The 23049-nt window shown below is 41.7% G+C and overlaps 1 protein-coding gene across 2 annotated transcripts; it reads left to right on the top strand.

Annotated features, from left to right (window-relative positions):
* The first annotated feature begins 1461 nt into the window (after nt 1-1461).
* On the top strand, nt 1462-20402 carry PLA2G15 (phospholipase A2 group XV). 2 transcript variants are annotated; one of them, XM_062007281.1, is made up of 6 exons: nt 1462-1681; nt 9379-9535; nt 10972-11090; nt 12627-12725; nt 13127-13351; nt 16248-20402. In XM_062007281.1, the coding sequence occupies exons 1-6, from the start codon at nt 1543-1545 to the stop codon at nt 16757-16759; spliced, it is 1251 nt and encodes a 416-aa protein (XP_061863265.1). In that variant the 5' UTR covers nt 1462-1542; the 3' UTR covers nt 16760-20402. The 2 variants fall into 2 exon arrangements, with proteins under 2 accessions (XP_061863265.1, XP_061863266.1); XM_062007282.1 differs by lacking the exon at nt 1462-1681 and adding an exon at nt 6251-6780.
* The last annotated feature ends 2647 nt before the right edge of the window (nt 20403-23049 follow it).

Raw genomic sequence — 23049 nt, 5'->3', positions numbered from 1 at the left:
AAAATTAGTAGATGCTGAGCAATGTGGGAAGCTGAGAAGCAGTGTATTGCCCTTGTTGCAAAGTAACCCTATCAGAAATGGCTTTACCCTGAGCATGAATTGGTAACACCTGGCTCAGAAAGTGTGTGTCCTCAGCAGGAGTAGGTACATGAGTGAATCAAGGAAATCTTGTCTTGCCTATCAGCACAATCATGGCTGATCATGAGATGTGATTACACTGGTTCCAAGTACCATTTTTGTCTCTGCTTACCTTTACTCTGCGGCTACTCTTCTCCCTTCTCCTCCACAGACAACCACCAAACGACACGTACTTCAAACTCGGCACGTACCTCCTGCTAACTGGTATTGCTTACATCTCTTCTGGTTTTAAATTACTGTAATTATAAGTCTAGCCTGTCTTGTTACATGTATAAAGATCTAATGATTTTTTAGTATTGCCAAATGCCTGACACCAGTGACACTCCGTACCAATTAGCTGCCACGTTAGTCAGGCTTTGCATGAAGTACAGCTATACCTGTGAGCTTTTGCAGTCGATGCCCGGGCCCCTGGCTATGTAATGTCAAACCTCCCAGCTCTGCTACGTATTTTGGTTTTGCCTTAAACCATTCTGCCACGCCTCTTTAGCGTTACCCCTTTCCATGCATCGGTTTCACAGTGAATCCCCCTGAAATCGCGGTCGTCCGACCGCAGGCACTGGTACCGTGAAACAAACGAGCTCTGCCGGCAGCTTGTCTCCCTCGCTAAACGTGCCCTGCCGGCCGGGCCTCAGCCGGAGCGGCGGGGTGCCCGCCCTACCTGTCCGTTCTGCCTCACACGGCCTGCGCCGGCGGCTTCCGAAAGGCAGAGCGACCACCGCATTGACAGAGGCGTTTGGGGGGCTGAGGGGACCGTAGCGGCCGAGGGGCAGCGCGGGCGCGGCTGAGGGGACCGTGGCGGCTGAGGGGGCAGCGCGGGCGCGGCTGAGGGGGCAGCGCAGCCGCGGCTGAGGGGACCGTGGCGGCTGAGGGGCAGCGCGGGCGCGGCTGAGGGGGCAGCGCAGCCGCGGCTGAGGGGACCGTGGCGGCTGAGGGGCAGCGCGGGCGCGGCTGAGGGTCTGAGGCGGCTGAGGGGGCAGCGCGCGCGCGGCTGAGGGGACCGTGGCGGCTGAGGGGGCAGCGCGCGCGCGGCTGAGGGGACCGTGGCGGCTGAGGGGGCAGCGCGCGCCCGGCTGAGGGGGCAGCGCGCGCCCGGCTGAGGGGGCAGCGCGCGCCCGGCTGAGGGGGCAGCGCGAGCTCTTGCCATCGGAGCGCGGGAAGAGGCCGCTCGGCTCGCGAGAGAAACCCGGCCGCAGCTGCTGCGAGAAGCGCCGCCGGGCGGCTGCTCGCGCTCTCGGCGATCGGCTGGTGACACCTGCGGGGGCGGGGCCGGGCGCCGCCGGGGCGGGGCGGCGCGGGCGGGCGCTTTTCTGTGCGGGCCGGGCGGCGGCGCCGCAGCCCCGGCCGAGCGAGGTGTCCGGCGCGGGGTGGCGGCCGCTCCCGGCCCCGGGGTTATGCGCTGGGGTGATGGTCGCGCCGGTCGCTGCCGGGCTTCTCCCGCGCCCGGGAGGGAGCCCGTTCCTCAGCCTGCTGCTCCTGCTGCTGCTCTGCCCCGGCGGCGGGTGCTTGCCGCGCCGCCGGCCCGCGGGGCCGCCCGTGGTGCTGGGTAAGAGCCGGGGCGCGGCGGTGTGCGTGTCTGGTGGTGCGGAGCCCGAGCCAAGCGCTGTCCCGCCGCCGCATCCCAGGGGCAGGCGGCCGCCGCCGCGAGGCTCCGCGCCCCGGCGCGCCCGCGCTCCCGGGGGCGTTTCGCCGAGCGACCCGGCTTTGCGAGCGCTGCGGGTACCGCGGGGCACGGAGCGTCTTCTTCCTAACTGCCCCGGCCGCAGAGCGAAAAACGCAGGCCCAGGGAGGAGGGTGGGCAGCGGGCATCGCCCAGGGGCACGGGCGGGCTGCCAACGTGAGGCTGCCTGTGCTTGCCAGTGGGTATGAGATAAACAAGGCTCCCTTAAACGTATTTTTAGCTCATGAACTAAAGCTAGACCCTTGTCGCTCCAGTTCGTGTGCTTTCATAAACCTTTCATAGAAGGGGTTGGAATCGGATGTGGAAAAAGGAGTGGCTGGAGTTACAGCAGTCGACTACAAGTATTTAAAAAGATAATATGCTTATTTCCTTGCACTAGGTAGAAAATGCTATTGATCACTGGCCTGTGGTTTCAGCTGTTAACAACAAATAGTTTGTAGCTAATACTTTCCAAGTATTTGTGTCACAGTGATCAAGTAGTACTTGTTAGGTATTTTTTGTACCTGTTGATAAGAATGGTAAATAAATGTTAAATGTTCTAATGACTTGTCTATTGAAACCGTAATCTTTACGTATTCCTGTATGCTAATGAAGTGCATTTGGTGATGTTCATGTCAGTAGTTAAGTCCTGTGGATGTATTCAGTATACTGTATGTTCTTATTATGCAATTAACCTTGATGACAAAAACAGAAGCAGCAAGAAGATAGAAGAATACTGAGAAAAGGTTAATCAGTGGTGAGCTGTTCAGTTCAAGCTACATTTATTTATAACTTAGGCTGTACTGTTGACTTTAATACTACCATCAGAAACTTCAGACCTAAGAGGGTAAACACTAAAGAACTCTTTTAAAGATGCTGTGTACCTCAGGACCACCTCTGTTGACAAATTCAGTGCCTGAGGAGGTGGTGGAACTGACTGAGGATGTAGGATTGGACACAGAAACTGCCCAAGGATATCCCAAGAGGCTGGAGTTAAAACATGAACACAAGTTCTTTGAGATCTGTCTGTGAAGGCTAGAAGCAATCTTTTATCCCACTTTCCCTTCTGTAATGTTGGGTTTTAGTAATAGGCATTGGCACTTGCTCCAGGGCAAGCTTCTTGATAGCAAAGGTTGATGGTGACTGCTGATCCAATAGTCAACTCTAGCTATGAAGGTATCAAAGAAGATTTAAAAGCAATTGGGAGAAAGGGATACTGATTATAGAAGCATGGAATTACTACTGAGGGACCTACTATGGTCCCTCATATATGGTCCTTAAGGATTCTGTTAAAAACCATGTCTCACCTACGTTTTGTTTTCCTAAGACAGACTCTGGTAAACACTGTGGCTGAGCACGCATCTGCCAGCGAGTGGTTTACAACACCCACTACAAATCTTGCATCTCTTCTAGTAAATGCCTGTGTTGTAAGTTTTGCTGTTTTCTGCTGTCCAGTCTTGATCTGTTCAGAAAGTGAAAATTCAATGGGTTTTAACAAATAACATTTCTGGGTTGTCTCTGTGTTTGAGAAAGGAGGCAAGGTTAGGGAGTGATCTATTGTAAAATACCATGTTTTTCTGATGCGTGGAAATGGCTGTTGCTGTGAAAACACCTGCAGTAAGAGCTTAGCTTCAATTAGACATGACATGGGCAGTGAAGGTCAAACAAATAAAGGAGAGGAAGGAGTGACTGTCGGTCACTCTCTGGTTCTGTGTGAAGCCTTCTCTTGATTCTAGTTAACTTTTCGTGACCTTTTCCTCACCCTTCTTGCATATGTAACATGCTAAGATAAGCTTTTTAGGAATTACTGCAGTGAGGATAGTAGAAGGTCTTAGGAGAACCATTTTGGGAGGCCTTCTAAGTGCTGGCTTAACACAGGTGTTGGGGAGAAAAACACACATTACTCTGGGATCACAAATACGAGAGAAGATTGAGAGGTGTATGCAAGGCTGCACTATACAGGCCTAGACAAGCCTGCAATGGTTTTGGAGCCCATCCAAGAGGAGGATATGGAGCTGATCCTCCCAATTTATCAGGCTGGCATCTAGACCCTTAAGCCCTCATAAGTGTTTATTAAATATGTTTGTATCGTGTAGTATATGTGGTCTCATGATCTGAGCATTCACTCTTGGTCTGTTTGGATGTTAAAACTCTTAAGTAGAGAGGGGAGTTAACAAGTTTGTCTTACTGTGTGCATGGCAAGTTAACCACCTGATCTTAAGGGATAAAGAAGGAAGGAATGCTGTTAAAGGAATGTTGTCAACATAATTATTACTTCATAAATGTTTTAGACCAGTGATGATCACAAGACCCACTGTAACTTGCTCTTAGCTTTCCTTCTGAATAACTGCACTTGCGGTCGCAACCCGTGTTTACCCCAGTAATGGAAGAGAAAGTAGCGCAGTAGCTTGCAAATCCTTCTATGTGGGTGACTTTGTTCTGCTCCCCATGTACCAACAAAAATACTGCTTCTCAGACTCTCCAATCTGAAAACAGATTAGTTGCTTGAATCCAGCCTTGGAACTGTTGGCTGCAGAGCTCCCGGACTGGCTCAGGTGAAGCATGGCTCTATGAAACAGCCCAGCTCATCTTATAGCTATTAGCGTTCCCCCAGCTTTCCTCGTGCCTGCCTTGGGCCACTTTGTGGAGTTGTTTCTCTTGCTAAAGCATGAGGAAAATTAACCTGCTGAGGAAGAAGTGATTAATTTTGTAGTTGAATTACTTTAATGGAGGAGTTGGCAGAAGGAATGTGGAGCATGGCACCACTCCATTTGGATTAGGTTATTTTTTAAGCTGGTCTATCAAATGGAGCCTTAGCAGCAGGAGCTACTACGGCTGAATATGATGTTTGTACATACTAAGGGAACAAGAGCAGAGAGCAAGTGGAATGTGGGTAGTAACTGACAGCAAAATACTGCCTTGCAGTTGCTCAGTTTTTCCTTAGACTTAAATAACAAAGTATCAAAGGGTATTCATGTAATAGTGGTAAGAGAAGAAACATGAGGTAAAAGATCTTACTTGCTGAGCCCTGCCTGTCTGAAGAATCAAAGACACACTGTTCATTGAAATGTAAGGTGATTGTCTTGGAGATCCTCTCTGAAGTGTGTTTTGGGAAAAAGGGGACTACTTAAGATAATGAATTGCCCTTTTTAAGAGTTTACTATTCAGACAGGATATTCCTACAGGAAAATCTCCTTTAAGATCCAGGAAAACTTACTGAGTTATCTCTGCTCTACTGACCTTATCTACTAGAAATATATATAGTCTGTGCCAGGACTTTGGGATAGCTGCTTCCCAGTTACATGCAGTTACAATATTTCTGCACTTCTTTTATTAGTTTAGTTATATAGTCAACAGGCTTCTCTTCTAAAACTTGCAAGAAGTTCCTTTATTTTTTATCTGTTCCTCCCCCTTCATTTTCCCATAGTCTATCAATAATCACTGTGTGCTATTGCATGTCTTGGCAGTTTGGGGAGCTGATAACCCGTCCTTATAAGATGAATGTCGGATTCACCAAACTCTACCTTTTAGAGCTGACTCAACACAATTACTATATCAATGTTCTGATACCTTCTGCAAACAATTTGTTAGGTACTTGGCTAAAGTTTTCTAGAAAGACACCTAAATGAAGTTTGTTAATAATTGATTTACATGCTAACGAGGTTTGAATTCCTGCTGACTGCTAATTGAAGTGTGCCTGTTTGTATGCTCAGCTGGCTAGATGTGAGGAGCGTTTTAAACATTATGCCTCATGTGATCTGAGGTATCTGAAGTGTCATGTGAGATGATGTTTGCTTTCTTGTTCCTAATTTTAAACAGAAGCCTCTTCTGTGGCAGTCTATGGTTGAGCCTGAGCTACTTTGAGACGTTCTCCTTAGAAAACTGGTCAAGAGTTTAAAATTAATTTTCCAGAGACCTTGGTTCATTTGGAAGGAAGGCTGAAGTTACAGGACCAAAAAGATGAGAGTTACTTGGGGAAATTATACCAGTTAAAAAGTTATCAAAAAGGCATTTACATTTCAGATAGAAGTAGTAAAAATGTGCCAACTGATGGCCTCTTTACCACAAAAACAAAAGCTTCCCCCCACTACTATACTGGCACTATTTTTCCTTCTCAAATTAAATTAAAGGTCCCTCAGTCTATGGCTTTTGTTGAATGTCCTTTACACTGCTTCCTGAGTGATATTAAGGCAAGTGATTTTTCCAGGGTGCAATTTGCTTTTTGCCTTCTGCTGGGAAGTGAGAACCAGTCATTAAGACTTAAGAGCAGCGACAGGCAGGAGTATCCATCCATGTATCCTACAGCTAGTCATTGTAGTTCCAGACTTGGAAAAGGCTGCAACATCTATTAGACTCTCAAATTAAATTTGGAGATGAACTTTCCATGAAGTTTAATCAAATAAGAACACATGCCAGAAGGACATCTGCTAGTCCTGTTCATGGCAGTAGAGGCAAAAAACCAGCAAAAGATATTGGAAGTGAATGGGGCTCATTGATGTATTGGAATGAGCTCTGTTGGGATTACTGTCTTTGTGAAAAATAAGAATATGCTAGAAATGATAGATCATCAAATCTGATAGAGACACTTTATTCTACTGAATAGGAAATTTCACTGTGTTTCCAAATGCCACAGTTTAGAAGTCAATATAAATATTAACACAGCTACAAATTGGGGATTAAAAGGCTTAAAAGCAAGACTTGAGGGTTTTTTTTTTTGCCTTGGACATCCAGTTTATCTAGTGCTGATGCATTCTGCAGAGTTTCACTTGCATTTATGGGGTCAGTCTGCAGGCTTTAAACTAATAACTTTCTACATTTCCAGCATAAAGGTTTAGAAACTACAGATATTGGTAGATGAGGAGAATGAGGAGGAAAATTGCTTACAGATCACTCTGCCCACAGCTGCTCTCTCTGTATGGTCTGAAAGCAAAGGGAAATGTGTTTTTTCTACTGCTTTCAAATTCCATCGCAGAAAGTTCAGAAAGGTATGTCCTTATCCTACAGAATTAATCTTCAATGTGATCTCTTTATTTAACCTGCTACTTATCAAAAAGCCACCAGCTCAAATGTAAATCATTAACGCTGTTAAATTGTGTGGGGTGTGGACTGAAGACCTTGCATGTTTCTTTCCATAATCTGGAAAAAAAAAATATCAAAGCTTGCATTTTGTTTCCTACAGCTTCATCATGAAGCCTCTTCAGCTTGCAGAATATAACTGAGATGATAAAACATGAGTTATGAATTACAGGGATTAGCAGTTTCACTGTTAATATGGAAATGTAAACCTTAAAACCCTTTTTGTTAATTCCTGCTTTATAAACAAACAAGCATCATACCTGTAGATGAGACTGTTTTAACTCCAGTATTGTCTCTTGGCACAGCTGGAACTGGCCCTTTTTCTTTAAGAATTACATAGGATTGCTACATTGCAATTTGTTCCGTGTCATCCTTATATCAATTTGTTCCTTCATGTGTGAAAATTAGTATGTAGCGTTCTCATCTTCTGCTCTGGACATGGGAGCACTGCCTCTGTGTCCTCAAGAAGCCTGAGGATAAACAGCTAAACCAAATTAAATTTGCAGTTGATCTAAGATCACTCCATTAAGTTCAAGTGAGACTTTGTACAGTTTCCTGCATTCAGCACCCTGGTTGACAAATGCAATCTTCAGCTTCTCCGGTCTTCCTACTCTGAGCAGGACTGCTTACCATTTTTTTGAGTGCTGTTTGGAAACCTCAGCAAGTTCTTAAAACTCAGATACTCCAGATGTTTGTCTAAGCCTTTGAAAGGTATCTTTGCTGGACGAGCTTGATTTTTACCTAAGGAAATTAGTTTCTTGGGGTATAACAGAATGTCCCTCTTCTACTTTGTTTTGCAATGACACTGAAGACAGAATCAACCTGGTCTGTCCTTGGCAGGTCTGCTGCTGAAACTGGCCAGCTGTGAATGGTACATATAAATAGAATTACGTTCTGTTCCTCTTGTTTTCTGATTAGAAGCACAGCACAGGGATGGGACTGTGGAACAAGCTGTTGCCTTATAGTGCTATAAGCAAGAACTAAACAACATTTTGTGAGGTTACAAGACTGAACTTCAGTAAACTCTTTCTAGGGTGTGATGCAATTCTATAATCAGCCTTACTATGCTTTCCAGTATATCAGAGTCCTTGAAACATGACCTAAAATAAACTTTAGTCAGCTACTGGGTCTTTTAACATATTTCACCTGAAGACTAGAGAAATAAAACCACTAAAACCCTAATGAGAAAGTAGAAGCAGTTGATAAAGAAATCCTGAGTTATGTCTTTTGTGGTGGAGCATAACCTGCAGTGCTGAAGGTTTTCAGTGTGTTGTTGTCCAGGCCGGTCTGTCTTTAGTTCTGCTGTGTTTCTCTGAAAGCATACATAGCTGTCCAGTTAAGGTAGGTGTTCCACTAAAAGATATCATCTCTTTCTTTAAACCATTGCAAAGTGCCAGAGTTCTATAGACTTTAAAACTGTTTTAAATAAATAATTTACTAAAGTGGAGGCTGAAAAAAAGCACAACTCTATGGGTAGGCCTGGGTTAAACTTAAAAATCAAACATTGACAGACAAATAAGATACAGTTATGCTTCTCCAAAAGGTGGGGGTGTGTGGAGCTGAAAGGGACAAGGGGAGCCCTTGAGAAGTGCCTAACTCCCAGGTTCTTCTAGTACAGAGAAACTTTCCAGTTGCTGGAAACTTAACTTTGTGTCTCTGCTTCTTGGGGAAAAAAATGATGGAACCTAAGAGAATGTAAGGAATTTCTCTGGAAACTTGATGCTGAAAATTGTGAGAGCATTTCTTAACCTTAATTCTAATTCAGAAATAATATTCCTATCTCAATCTAGTGCCTAAATAATGGAAAATAAACATCATCAAGGGAATACTGGCACTCAGTATATGCCTTAAGAACAGTGCACTTCAGAGAAGGTGCAAACACAAGACTGTCCCCTCCAAAGATTGCTGCTGTCATGTATAAAAGAGAACAGTGAGAATCAACACTGTTGTTGCATCCAAACCTGAATGCAGAAGATAGGGAACCATGTGTTTGGATGATTAGGCTGGACAACTAAATCTTGTGTTTAGTCAGGGCTGAAGTGAAAACAAAAAACCATGAACTAAGCTGCTTTCAGTTCCCACATTTTTTCAACGTCAAATTGATAGTTTGGAGGCAACTGTTTAAAGAGAACAAAGAGAGTTACAATGTGCAGTTGTAGTACTCCAGAGAAGTCTTACAGGAAGATACAGTTTGCCCTTTAGACCACAGGTAACTTTCTGTTTTTCATGCCCATGGCTTGTTCCTATATAGTCTGCTCTCTAAGGACTGTTGACTCAGAATTGTTCTACATGGTGGTTCCTCAGCTGATGACTTTTGACAATCCAAATGTTTTCACTGGAAAATACACATGTATGCAGTACTTTGTTCTTACACAATACTATTTTTCAAGTTACAAAACGTAGTGTTATCTCTGGATGCAGTGACACTGTGCAAGGGCTACAGTGTTAAGATGTATAACATTTTACATTATAATACATTTTAAGTGTCTCCTTTTTGTATCTTTCAGTTCCAGGGGACTTAGGCAATCAGCTGGAAGCAAAGCTAGATAAGCCATCAGTAGTGCATTATCTCTGCTCTAAGAAGACAGACAGTTATTTTACACTGTGGCTGAATTTAGAATTGCTTCTACCTGTCATCATTGATTGCTGGATTGATAATATCAGGTAAGACTGGAAATACTGCTCTTTGCAGTTATCTCCTTTCTTTAGACTGGCATGCTACGTACAGAATGGCTGCTTTAAACTTTATTTTCTGATGCAACATGAGAGAAATGACTTGGAATTCTGCTAGGCAGAGTAACAGGATGAATCAGAAGACGAGGCTGTGTCGCACCTGGGGTAGTAGCTGTTTATTGCTGATGAAAAGCAGAGGTTCTCTTCTTCCACTTTCCTTCCTACCCCATGTTGGTTTGGGCACTTAGCAGATGTTTCTGTAGACTTATTTTAAGCAGAGCATTTTCTGTGAGGAGTTACTTAAGTTCTGCTGAGGCAAGGGGTTACATTGGGCAGCTCAGAGGGGAACTGGCAGGAGGAATGTAAGCTTGCACTTCTGCTGGCAGTGTGTCATTAGAGAGAGCAGTCTCACAGGCAGCTGAGACACATGGGGTACTTCAAGGACAGTCTGGAAGTCTCTCTCTAGAAATATTTTGGTTTGAAACCTTGCCTAATTTAAAGCTTTCAGACTATTTCATAATTCAATCTGCTTCATTAATGTTGCTGTAAAAATCATTTATATCTAGGAAAACAAGAACTACTTAGCTTGTGCAATTAAAAAATGTTGCTCATGTTGGCATGTTGCTCCTTTATGTGAATCTACTGAGCTGTTGTGTAGTTGTACCTCTGATTTAAGTCTTTCTGTGTGCCTTATGGATTAGAGAGATGTTTGGTGTGTGAAGATTTGAGTATCAATTCAGATTCTGAGACTCCTTCCTCTAGGGGTAAAAGCTTGCATTCAGAAATGACAGTTGTATTGATATGGTATTAAAAACAAAGCCCCAGTGAGAATACACACAGCCCTGACCCGATGCTCCAGATTCTTCTTATCTCAAATGGATTAGAAAAGTACCTACAAAACACTCAATACCCGTTTCCTAAGGTACTGATTGTTATTAGCTAAGAAATATCAAGTATTCCCTTATGCTGGAATGGGTGCTGTAGCTAAACAGAAATGAATGATGTTTATCTAGGACAATTTTTCAGATATCCGATTTTACAGGTATTTTATCTTCTACTGCCACATTCTTATGTTCTTGTCAAGTGTTCTCCACTGTGTGCCTTGATGCAAAGTGAAATGGTACAGAACTATATACAGTAGCTTCTAAAGTTGAAGTTCAGCCCCAATTCCTTACACTGGGTTTTACAGAGAAGTCTCAGATTCTGTATGTAAAGCATTAAGTGAATTAAACAATTGTTTGCACTGTACCACCTCTTAGCCATTAGTGCTCTTACTGTGCCTTTTTTTCCCCTTCTTTCTTCTAGGTAATAGCACTTAATATTCTTGTTACTGCACTCAGAAGAGTGTAAGACCCAATGTAGCTGACAGCTGTCATGTGGTAATCTGACACACTTGATACCTTTCTCTTTTTCTTCCTCCCCACCAGGCTGGTATATAATCGAACAAGTAAGATCACAGAATCACCAGTTGGAGTGGATGTCAGAGTCCCAGGCTTCGGGCAGACATTTTCCTTGGAATTCCTTGACCCGAGTAAAAGGAGTGTTGGTATGTACAAGCTGTGTCTGAAGGGCTTTGTCACTTGTATAAGGACACACTAGAAAGGTCTTAAACCAGGCCACTGAAATGTGATTTCAAATTACAGTTCTGTTTTACAAGTAGCAAACCAGATTTTTTTGTTGTTGCAGTAGCAGGGTAGCACGTGGCTCACTTGGCTTTTAACTGTTTTCATGGCATTGTACTCTGTTGTTTGGCCTGATAGATTGTGATAAGAAGATTCCATATGATTTAGTCTTATGCCAAGTTTAAGTTCCCTGGGATGAAACTTGTGTAGGCACTTTGAAGACAGACACTTTTGAAAAATGAGTTGAGTTAGTCCTGAGACTGAAGTTTGACAAACAACCCAAAAGAAAACCAGTGCATTTCAGCTTGGTTCTCTTTGGCCTTAGGAGTGAGTTAATGGGCTTGGGACATGTGAGACCACATTCTGTAGTTCCCTGTCTTTTGTCAGTGTCAGAACTATAGAATTACTATTCTATATAACTATAGAATTACTTTTTTGCTGCATAAGACTTCTACATTAAAGTATTTGCAAGGTTTTTTTGATTAGTGTTTTTGTAGAAGTCATCTTTCAGAAGCTTTTGTCAGTTGTTCTTGGCTGTGGCTGAAGACTTCAGTAATTTAATAGTAAGGCACTGAGCTTCTCCTGTTTCATGGCAAGGATTGCTTTTTCTTCAGGGAGCAATTTCCGAAAGGGCAGCAATGTGCTTAAAGAACTTCACTAGATGACTCTCAACTAGAACAGGACCATATTTACAACTGCCTCCGTTTGCTTTGGGACTATATGATAAGCATTCAAGACTGAGTGAGGTTCTGTTCTGAACTTGGATATGACTGTGATATTCAGTAGGATGTTTGGACAATTTTTCAAGCTGTTACCAGATTAATTGTGGTAATACTTAAATCCTACATGTCAAAACTTGTAATATGTAACATCTTTCAACATGTAACATGAGCCAGTCTACAAATGCTTCCATTCTTTGCTATTGAAGTATTATGTTCAGTCACTTAAGTCTGCTACCTGACAGGTGATGTAATAGTTTTGGGGTAGTTTCCAGAACTTTGCCCTGGGGTTTGCTGTCAGCATTGTTTCCAAGAACAAATGTTGAAGTCCAGAGCATGGATTATTATATACCCTACCTGAAGTTAATTTGATATCAAAGAAAGCTAGAACTCCAGCCATTCCTGATGTGTACTCTTACAGTTCAAGGGTAAGACACATGTCTGAGGAAAACTTATTATTTTGTATACCACACTTTGCTGCTATATTTGATAGATTAGCCAACTAGTCAGAAGATTTAATAATGTTATTCTCTCACTCTTGGGAGACAGTAAGAATAACTCGTCTTGTTTACTATGCAGCTTTCTAGATTGGCAAAGATTAAGACTACAGTTTTGATGTCTGTATACCTGGTATCTGAGATAATGCTTCCAGAGCTTACTTTGTTTTGTGATAGTGTCTGATGGCTGCTTCTAATGCTAATCTTTTCACTGTTCTGTTTCTCTCTTATCTGATGTCCACAGGCAGTTACTTTTATATGCTGGTGCAGAGTTTAGTGGATTGGGGCTACAAACGTGATGAAGATGTAAGAGGAGCACCTTATGACTGGCGAAAGGCACCAAGTAAATAACATTGTTACTTGAGCAAAATTTGGCTGTCCCAGCCATCAAATAATGTTTTGGGTCTATTCTCCTGTCTGTACTTAATTTTGACTATTTTTTGGGGGCCTGGGTTCTCCAGGACCCAGATGAAAGCCCTGTAGTGTGGTCTGGTTTGTTGTGGTTTTAACAACTTGCTATGTAAGACTTACTTAAAAATACCACAACAACAAAACCACCCACACCACCAAAGTGCTTCCCCACAAAAACACAAACCCCTCCCACTTAATACTGGAATTCCTAAGCTCTGCATTATTAAATCCCCAAGAGGTTTTAAAAAAACTCAAACCAACCTTTTAAAGGATTCTGTTGAAGTTCAGCATCCACAATTAATAATCATAACCATGTGACCATGTTTCCTTTAGATGAGAATGAAGACTATTTCGTGGCCCTTCGCAAGATGATAGAGTTAATGTATGAACAGTATGGAAGTCCTGTTGTCTTAATTGCCCACAGTATGGGTAACATGTACACCCTCTACTTCCTCAACCATCAGACTCAGGACTGGAAAGACAAGTATATAAAGGATTATGTGTCATTAGGTGCTCCGTGGGGAGGAGTGGCTAAAACTCTCCGTGTGCTGGCTTCAGGTAGGTAATTTGAAGGTTTACAATGTATTTTGTTAGTAGTACAAGATACTAACTAGACTGTTAACTTTAAGACTAGAGGGTGAGAGTTTAGAGTACTCTTAAGTTAAAATAACATTTTTATAAGTGATGGCAACTTGATGTATTCAGCCCTATGGCCAGACTGTCACTCTTTATGGTCACAGGAAGTTTTTTACATCCCTTAAGCAGGAGCTGGGTCCCCTCTTGACCTTTCTTTTCAGGAGACTGTCATCTGCTATTTGGTGTAGTGTCTTCTGTTTCTGTCACTTCTGCCTCCAGCCTGATAGCTCTCTGTTCAGCATTACAAAGCTAACATGGACTCCAGAGCATTCAGTAGTTTCCTTTGATTAAAGATCACATAGCTGCTTGAGGTTAACGTTAAGGGAAACTTGTAGACATGGTGGTGAAGTGGTACCCACTGCACAAAGGCCTGTCAAAAGTGATAGCTTTACAGATAAGGACAGTGAATCTCTGGTGAGCATACTGGATATGCTTGAGACTAAAAAAAAGTTCTATAAAAGAAGCTCAAGGTTAAGTAACTGCAAATGACTGCTGGAAAAACTGAACTTATTTCATCATGTGATACCACGGCAATTCTTCCACATGCTTTGGCATTTAGCTCATGATGTTTCTGGCTTGGTTTTTTACCTTGTTTCTAACGCAGTAGCTTCAGATATCACTATCTTATTGCTAAACAAAGCTGACATCAGAAGCTGGACTTCATTGAAATGCAGAACACACAGGAAGCGCCAGCCATGCATGCACAGATCAAAGAATACTTTGCTTGGCAAAGGCATTTCATCCTGAATACTAGTGCACAGCTCAATTACTAATTAGAAAGCTTAAAGTGAACATTCATATTGAGTTATATACATTGTTAAATTTATTGCAATAGTACTGTAAAAACTGATTTCCCTTTTCCTACAGACTTAGTCTGACAAGTTTGCATGCTACAGACATGGCAGGAAGTGAGCAATACTAATGCTGCCTTCACAGAATTCCATAGTCACAGATCTCTGTTAGATTGAACTCCTGGGCTTCTTATCTTGTTTACCCTTTATACTGCATCTCATGCAAAGTGGCTAGCTGTATAAATAAATAATGAACAGTTAAATTGCTACTAAAGTGTTGTCACCTTTTAATCTGTATGTCTGACTTACTGAACTCCATGTTTTAAAGCAGAAATTTAAGAATCATGTAAGAAAGTTCACTGGGCAGAACATCATATCAGCAAGCACATTTTTGGACTAGTTGTGTCTCAAATATCTGTAGTAAATCACTACCATCAGACATTAATGCCTGGAGTACATTAGTCTATTAAAGAGTTTCTAAAATGAACATTATCAGGGTGTCATTATGCAGAAGAGTTGTTGCTTTAAAAAAAACCCACTGCATTGCTGCAGGAAAGACAAGGCAAGTTATGAATGCATCCTTAGCACTCCCATTCCTGTTTACAATATGGTAATGGCTAAGAACTTCAGGACAGAGCCACAGTTGTTACACAGGTGGAATTATTTTCTCTAGACTTTGAGATCCTTTCTGCTACTTATTCGTATCATTACAATTCCAGTGCCAATAGTGATGATAGTTTTCCCACTACAATGAGCAAAGACACCAAATTGACTGTGCTAGTTTCTTTTGGTGTTTTTTGTTGTGTATCTCTTCTCCCTCTCACCTTGAGATACTAGCAGGTCTTCCTTAGACCTAATATTTTGTTCAGTATAATGTCAATGAGTGCTGTGCCTGCTGACTCAAGCATGGTCTTGGCCATACAGTACTTCTGCCCTTCAGAGAAAAGCAATGGATTTGATAGGTGTTTGGTAATGGATGTGGAAGGGTCAGGTTCTGAGTTTGATTATTTTCCTGGAAAGAAATGTTGTATGCATTTCTTTCACTGTGCAATTCAGAACTCAGGCTTGCTTTGCTGAAAACTGCCAAGTAGTATTCAGTAGCTTAGTGGTGAGTGTGCACAGTTTTTATACCACCCAATAATGAGACACATTTTTCAGGATCTGTGATTCTCACTCTGCTCTTTTGAGTTTCCTTTTCATCTGTTTCAGTTATAGTACCGATGTCTCCCATGTAGTCCCTCCTAAAGATGGCTTGAAAGGCTGTGCTTTAGGTCTCCTTGCTGAAGCAACAGTGCCACCTCATGGAATCGAAAGATAGACTTTGGTGCTCTTTCAGGAACAGCAGTTTTGGTTTCACTGTTGCAATATTTATGGTGTGGTTGACCTGGATCGCTAGATGCTGTAACCACTGGGACAATAATGGGAAAGCTGATTCAAAGCTCAGCTGACAAAAGAACTGAGGTTTGCCAGCACTGGGATAATGGAAAATGGGTCAGCTCAGACAGTCACCATGAAAAGCAATTTGGTGTGAATTTTTAAACATTTTGTTAAGCCTAGAAAGTCTCTTCAAGAGTTCTTATGTGTGTGGATAGCAGCATTTATCAGTTCTTTCAGCCAAAACATCATCTAAGTACCAGAATCACTGTAAACCACACTTCTAGAAAAGCATGTAAACCAAAACTTTTAAATGGTGTGAAACAGTGCCCAGTGAAAACTGATGTTATTTTTAGTTGGATCATACAGGAAATATTTTCTCCTTTAAGCAGGAGTGTGTTGGAAAGGCAGCAGTGTTCTTGGCTTGGCAGTCACCCATCAACTTGTGTTTAAATTTGCAAGTTATCATAAGTTAGGTTGCACAAGTTAATCATCAAGGCATTATAAATGAGGAAAAACTTCTCAAATTGTCACTGTAAGCAAAGGGAATAATCTCTTTATTCATGCTATCACTGTGAGAGGTAGTAATTGCTGCTAATTAGGATCAATGCTTTGCTTTGTGTAAAATGAAATTCCACCCTTTATTTTTTAAGGTGACAACAACAGAATACCTGTTATCAGTTCCCTCAAGATCAGAGACCAGCAGAGATCAGCAGTCTCCACAAACTGGATGCTCCCCTACAACTACACATGGCCTCCAGATAAAGTCTTTGTAAGCACACCTACAGCTAACTACACTCTTCGAGATTACCGACAGTTCTACAGGGACATCAATTTTGAAGATGGCTGGTTCATGAGACAAGACACTGAACCCCTGGTCTACCAGATGACCCCACCCGGTGTGCGCATACACTGTCTGTACGGGACTGGCGTGGAAACACCTGATTCCTTCCATTATGAAAGTTTTCCTGACAAAGAACCCAAGATTCTTTACAGCGATGGGGATGGTACAGTAAACTTACAGAGTGCCTTGCAATGTCAAAAGTGGGTGGACATGCAAAAACAGGAAGTAGTGATCTTTGAGCTTTCAGGAAATGAGCACATTCAAATGCTAACCAATGATACTACTATCTCCTATGTGAAAAAGCTGCTTTTTGGTTTGTGATACCTTGTGTTGACAGTCGTTTTCCTCACCTGTGATGCCTTCCCTTGAAGATGGGAAAATGCCTTTTAATCCCTTGATATTTAGATATTTGAATTATTTATTTTGCATTTTTTAAGGCTGTGTTCAAGAAGTTGTTTGGTGTCCTAAGTGATTGTTTGTCTCTGATTTGTGTTTATGATGCTTCATAGTATTTTCACATTCTGCAGATTTGGTCAAATATGCATTTTGGTGCCTCTGGTGGTGTGTACAATTCATACAGACTTTCATTTGGAGATTGTGCAGCCCCTTGCACATAGTACATAGAATCATAGATACTGGAGTTCCTTTGTGTGGCCTTTGCAGGGTTTGGAGTTGGAGGGCAAGGCAGTTTTAGATGCCCACAAGACAAGGGAATGCTATGAACATTGCAGAAGCACAGTAAACTTTTTCAAGGGCCTTGTGTATTCTGATCCACAGTTCCCAGCACCTTAGTTTGCAAATGTGCATATCAACTAGGTAAGATAGGGAAGAGGTCTGCCTCATACTGGACTACCTTTGTCATAATCCAGCCTCTCATTACAGCTTATTTTTTTTTTGGGGGGGGGGGGAAAGATAGATGTTTGAATTACTTGAAGCTTCTTCTTAGGTACCCTTTGGGGTTTTTTTCTTTTACAAGAAGAAATGTTTGTTCATCACCTTCTAGAACCTGGTTACATATGATCTAGAGTCTGAGGAATTCTCACCTTCTACTTTATTTACCAGTGAGGGAAAGAAACTAAACAGTGACTGGTGCTTGCAATAACTGTAGCTGTGTGGAATAGCACATAAACTTGAAGCCAACTGAATTGAATACTATCAAACAATCCACACAATGCAGAACTGCATTTCTGGGTGAAAAATGATCTCCTGTAATGGAAATGGTATAGGATGATGAGCATTAATTCAAAAAGAAAAGTGAATTTCCTGAAATGGGCTGGGAAATGGAAACCAGCATAATACAATTGGAGGTATAAGCCTTGTTCTCAGTCAAATACTAAGCTTGTCATCCAGTTACTGAACAAGAAGTGATTGGATCAACATTGCACTCAGATGAAAAGAAACTTTATGACTACAATTAATTCCCACTGACCACAAGTTTCATTATTGCTGTTTCCAGAAGCTGGGATACACTGTTCCTTAAATGTTACTAATTGCTGAATGTGGAGCTCTGTTAATTTCCTACAGTATTGTTTTACTTAAATATTTAATAAAAAAATATAACCTCTGAACTCCAGAGAAGTGACAGACAGCCTAAAGATCATCATATGTACAGCCTTGATTACAGAAGCCCTGTTGGTCACTCAAAGATTCTCTTTTGCTTGCTTTAAAACCAGTCACCTGGTTAGACTACACTTAGTTTTCTGAAAACAACAATCTTGAATGCTTTCAAAATGCTAGGTCCTCCAAGGAAAAATGCTTCAAGAGTTTTGGAGACTCATCAGAACTATTGAGGATTCATTACTTAAGAAACTGAAGTTGTCTAAAGTTTTTAACTGTTTTGGTAGCATGCATAAACCTGTCTGTCTTGAAATGACAGGCTTGAACTCTTGCTACTGTAGAATGCAAACATTTTGGTACAGGAGGGAGGTTTAAGGCTTTGCATTTTAATTTAGAAATGACTTGTAAATCCAGAACAGCTTGAACTAAGGTCATGGATAAGCTAAGTATCTTCCAATGTTTTAACTTCCTTATGTAGCTTCACTTTCTTTCCTTCATTTGTCGAGTACATGTTTTCCTGACTTTTACAATGCAACATTTATCTTGTCCTCAGTTGCCCAGGAACCTACAGTTCAGCAGCAATATTGTCCAGACTTTCCAGAGTAAGTACTGAGTTGTCCCAAGCAGTTTGTGACTTTACTGTTAAAATGAAAAACAAAACCACACCAACTCCAAACAACAACCTACGCCCCAGATACAACCAGCCACTACAACACATCTCCTACAGAAGTCCTTTAGCCAAGAGTTCTGTTTTATGCAGGGCTTTCAGCTGGATAAGCTTCAGGCTCATGTTCCAAGACTGCTCAAAGGTGATAAAGCTCTTCCTGTGTCTGACTCAATTTTCAAATAAATTGCTATGTTATTGGTTGAGAACAGAAAGCAATTACAGAAAACAGCTTATCACAATCTCTATTTCTTGCTGAAATCAGAGGCCTGTTAATAAGCACTGGAATGGGGGGAGCTGGATGCTGCATTGCAGGATAGCAACATGGGCATCAAGGCTGGGAAAATGGGAAAAGAACACAGGTAAAGAGCCCTTTACCTCATCTGGAGAATAGTTCTAATCTTCTTTTAGATCTTTACCCATTATTTGGTGGCATTTTCAGTCTCATACTAATTTTCTTTTCAGTTTTTTTTTTCAGTGATTTGAGGTTCCAAACCAGCTCTTTCTTTTGTAAATTCTTTTTTTTTTCCTTTATGACTTTTTGTATCCCAAAAGAAAAACAATATTCTAATGTTGGCAGCCTCGTACTGTTTGACAGAAGTTGACTCTATCTTTTAACCTAAAGATTTATAAATCAGCTTTGCATTAGTAAACAAGCCCTAGAGTATATCTCTTTAAATAAACCTGTGTTTAACCTGGTAAAATGAAGCTGAAAGTGTTTCAGGGCCTCTTAAAAAAATGCTCTTGGTCAGTATATAGCCTTGTTGTGCAAGAATGCGTGTACCTGAGTTCCAAGTACTGTGTTAGAGCAAGCAAGCACAGTGCTTCTGGTGAGATTTTGATTGGACGTGATGGCTCTGCAGGCTATGGTCCTGGTTTATGTCCACAAGTTGTTATTTTTCTTCTAAATCATCTTCAGCCCTTTGATTTTCAGTTTCTTGGATGGAGTTCTCACTGAAAAGGGAATGCAGCAAGTAAACTACAATGTTCTAGTCTCTGAAACTCAACCACTTCACCCAGCATGTTAAGAAGTGCTTACTCACTACAGCACGTTCCTCTACAAGGCAGGAGTATTTAGCATTACTGTTAGAGGCCTGCTAGAGCCACGTGCTTGAACACTCTAGATGCTTGTGGGGAGAGAAGGTCTGAAGAAATAAGTCTCTAAGGAGAAGAGAATGTGTCCCTTCATCAGGAGGAGTAACTTGGGTGCTCTGCCATGCCACACAGTTGAAATGTTTGCATTTACTGACATATCTTTGTTATACCTAACACACATCTATTGTGTCTCACCATAATTCTTACCATTATTCTTCCAGGATATTTTCAGAAACCAAAAATAGTCTTGAGGACCAAATGTATTTCTTATTTTTGACAAAATGTGTAGAAAATGCTGAAGAAGCTTTCAGCTGCATTGTAATACTTCTGAAGAGGTTTAGAATCACTGTGTGATTCTGTTTAAAAGCAGAAGGCTTCAATAACTAGCAATAATTGCAAAGGACTTGCAGACCAAAGGAAGGAATGTTTGATATTAAGGTAGTTCTTGGAGCACAGTGTGTTCAAGGCCCTCTTAAATTCAGGGAATGTTTGGCAATGACTTTGCTGCTCTGTACTTAACAGTATTTTGTATGGAACATATTCTGAGACCTAGCATTTTATATGCTCTCTTTGTGTATGAATGCTTTCAATAGAATTGAAATATTTTATTGTCAAACTTTGATAACATAATAAAATTGATCTAATACAGCTTGTCTCCTGTTATAAGTAACAGTCTCCTGTTATAAGTAACACGTCTCACTACTCAGATGGAATGTCAACTTGTTACTGTTTTCTTCCCCTTGGTTTCTTGGTGTCTTATTTTCTCACAGTAATTGCTTCTTGATTCATCTTCCCAATGCACCGACAGAACTGTGGTACATTTGGAATTCTCTATTAATTGCACCTGAATTTATGGAGGTGTAGGACTGAGATTATGCAATTTCTTTTGTTTGCTTCTAATCTTGCTTATCTGGTACAGAAAGAAAAATGTTTATGGGATGTCTCATGTTTCTGCTCAGGCCACTTTGAAATTAGTCCCCCAACAGTGAAGTTTCCTAAATGTTTGCAGTTGCCTTTATACTGCTGATTTCCAAACAGATCCACAAAGCCATGCATGTTGACATACAGTTGCATGGTTGTATGAAGCCATCTTTTTGCATTTAAAAATAGTGCACTGTTGCTCTGAAGAAACTTGTAATGGTAGACAATGATTTCTCTAGGGCAAAACCCCTTAGAAATTATCTCCATTATCAAAGTAATCTGAAAGCCTGTTGGGCAAACACAAGTCCTCTGGCTGCTTCCCTGATAGAAGAAATGATAGCTGTAACTCTTGAGAAAGAAGGAAACAAGGGGAGGCTGAAACTTGCCTTGTTGAGGAGCTTTTATTTACATAATAAAGACTGTAATACAAGAGGAGTGGTGGTGACACTACTCCTCTTTGTGTACTAGTTCTTTATTAATTGGACATCCCGTCCCAGTTCAGCTCTTGTTCTCACACCTTCCTCAGGGTTTGTTGACCCCATATGATGGCAGCAGAAAGGTCAATGTGGCCTTCATCCAGTTCCATACTAAAATGGAGAAAAGCCTGCACTAAAGCACTGTGCCAATCATTGGAAGAAGCTGGGACGGCTGAGAGCCCAAGCAAGCAGGGACAGAATAATAATGAGGCCTGGCTAGAGCAATGCCAAGCCACATGAAAGACTGGTGTCCTGCCTAATGTTAGAATATTGATGTAATGCTGGCTCTAGCTCAGACTGTGCATCTTTCAAACAACAAAGTTTTACTTGCATGTTGCCTGGTGCTATTTTGTTATCTTAAATGTGATGGGATTAGAGTTTTGAGAAATCATATTGACTTTCTTTTGCCTGTTTACAGTTTTCCTCCAAAGTTTTATCTTAATAATTTACTTTAAGACTAATTTACTTTGTGGTCAGTCATATCAACAAATGAGAGTTAAGCAAAATATTTAGTACCCAAATCAGAACTCTTTAGGCAAAAGCAGAATGTAACATGAGCCCAGGAAAGCCTAGAGACTAACATGCAATATTTTACTCAGAAAAAGATGTCTTAATGTTTTATTTATGTTGCTTGCCAACTTCTTGTTCTAAACCATACAGCATCTGAGTAAAATATCCCAATCCTGAACTCTTTTCCTTCTTATGTACCAGATGCCCACTAATTTTGTGTGAAATACTTCTGCAAGATACCTTCATTTCACGTTTTAGGGATTAGTTGTCAAATAGTTGAAGTTATTTTCTCCACTCCAGCAGATGTAGAAGCAATAGTGAAACGATACTTGGCCAAGAAGGCCAAGGGCATCCTGGCCTGGATCAGGAACAGTGTTGTCAGCAGGAGCAGGGAGGTGATCATTCCCCTATACTCAGCTTTGGTGAGGGCACACCTCGAATACTGTGTCCAGTTTTGGGCCTCTCTCTACCAGAAGGACATGAAGGTGCTGGAGAGGATACAGAGATGGGCTACCAAGGTAGGAAAGGATTTGGAGCATGTCTCAGATGAAGAATGGCTGTGGGATCTGGGGCTGGTCAGCCTGGAGAAAAGAAGGCTCAGGGGAGACCTTCTTGTGCTCTACAGCTGCCTGAAAAGAAGCTGTAGCCAGGTGAGGGTCGGTCTGTCCTCCCTGGTAACAAGCAATAGAACAGGAAGAAATAGCCTCAAGTGTCACCAGGGGAGGTTCAGGCTGGATGTGAGGAGGAGTTTCTGTGCTGCCAGTGCTGTCAGGCATTGGAAGGGGCTGCCCAGGGAAGTGCTGGAGTCACCGTCCCTGGAGGGGTTTCAGAGACAGGTGGGTGTTGCACTGAGGGAAATGGTCTAGTGGTTGACAGGGTTGGGACAAAGGCTGATCTTGATGATCTTAAAGGTCTCTGCCAGCCAAAATGACTCCATGATTCTATGAAAGCTTAGGAGAAGAGACTGTGAGGTATTGCTTCCAGCAATTTTCACAGCAGTAATTCTGTCTTTCTGGTAACTTGCTGCATTGCTTTAAGTTGAACTTGACCATCAGTTTTACCTTTCCCTGCTTTCTGTTAACTCCAGGACTACATTCAGTTTAGTCAACATTTGTACAATGCTTTGGAATATGCTAGTATACTCCCAACTGAACACTGAAAAACTACTCTTTCTTCTCCTAATTTCATGTAAATTTCATGTAAAGCTTGCTTACAAATTCTGGATTTGTAACAAAAGAAAATGGGATGTTCTCAGTGGTCAAAGGATTTGGGGCCTTTTGTGTGTGTTCATCTAAATCTGGTTTACACATGAGTGTTTAGAAAGGTAATGGATTTTCAATGGAGCAAAATTACCAAACACTTGGTGACATCATGACCTTGAGGCTGCA

The sequence above is a fragment of the Colius striatus genome, chromosome 14, assembly GCF_028858725.1.
Source record: "Colius striatus isolate bColStr4 chromosome 14, bColStr4.1.hap1, whole genome shotgun sequence".
NCBI classification, from domain to species: domain Eukaryota; kingdom Metazoa; phylum Chordata; class Aves; order Coliiformes; family Coliidae; genus Colius; species Colius striatus.
Note: the sequence above shows the minus strand (reverse complement) of the source record. Positions and strands in the feature narration are given on the sequence as shown.

Bases quoted from the DNA above. Each gene is read 5' to 3' on its own strand.
- PLA2G15 (XM_062007281.1), top strand. From the start codon at position 1,543: ATGGTCGCGCCGGTCGCTGCCGGGCTTCTCCCGCGCCCGGGAGGGAGC. The intron at 11,091-12,626 runs GTATGTACAAGC...TGATGTCCACAG, and splicing joins CCCGAGTAAAAGGAGTGTTG to GCAGTTACTTTTATATGCTG. The intron at 13,352-16,247 runs GTAGGTAATTTG...TTATTTTTTAAG, and splicing joins TCTCCGTGTGCTGGCTTCAG to GTGACAACAACAGAATACCT.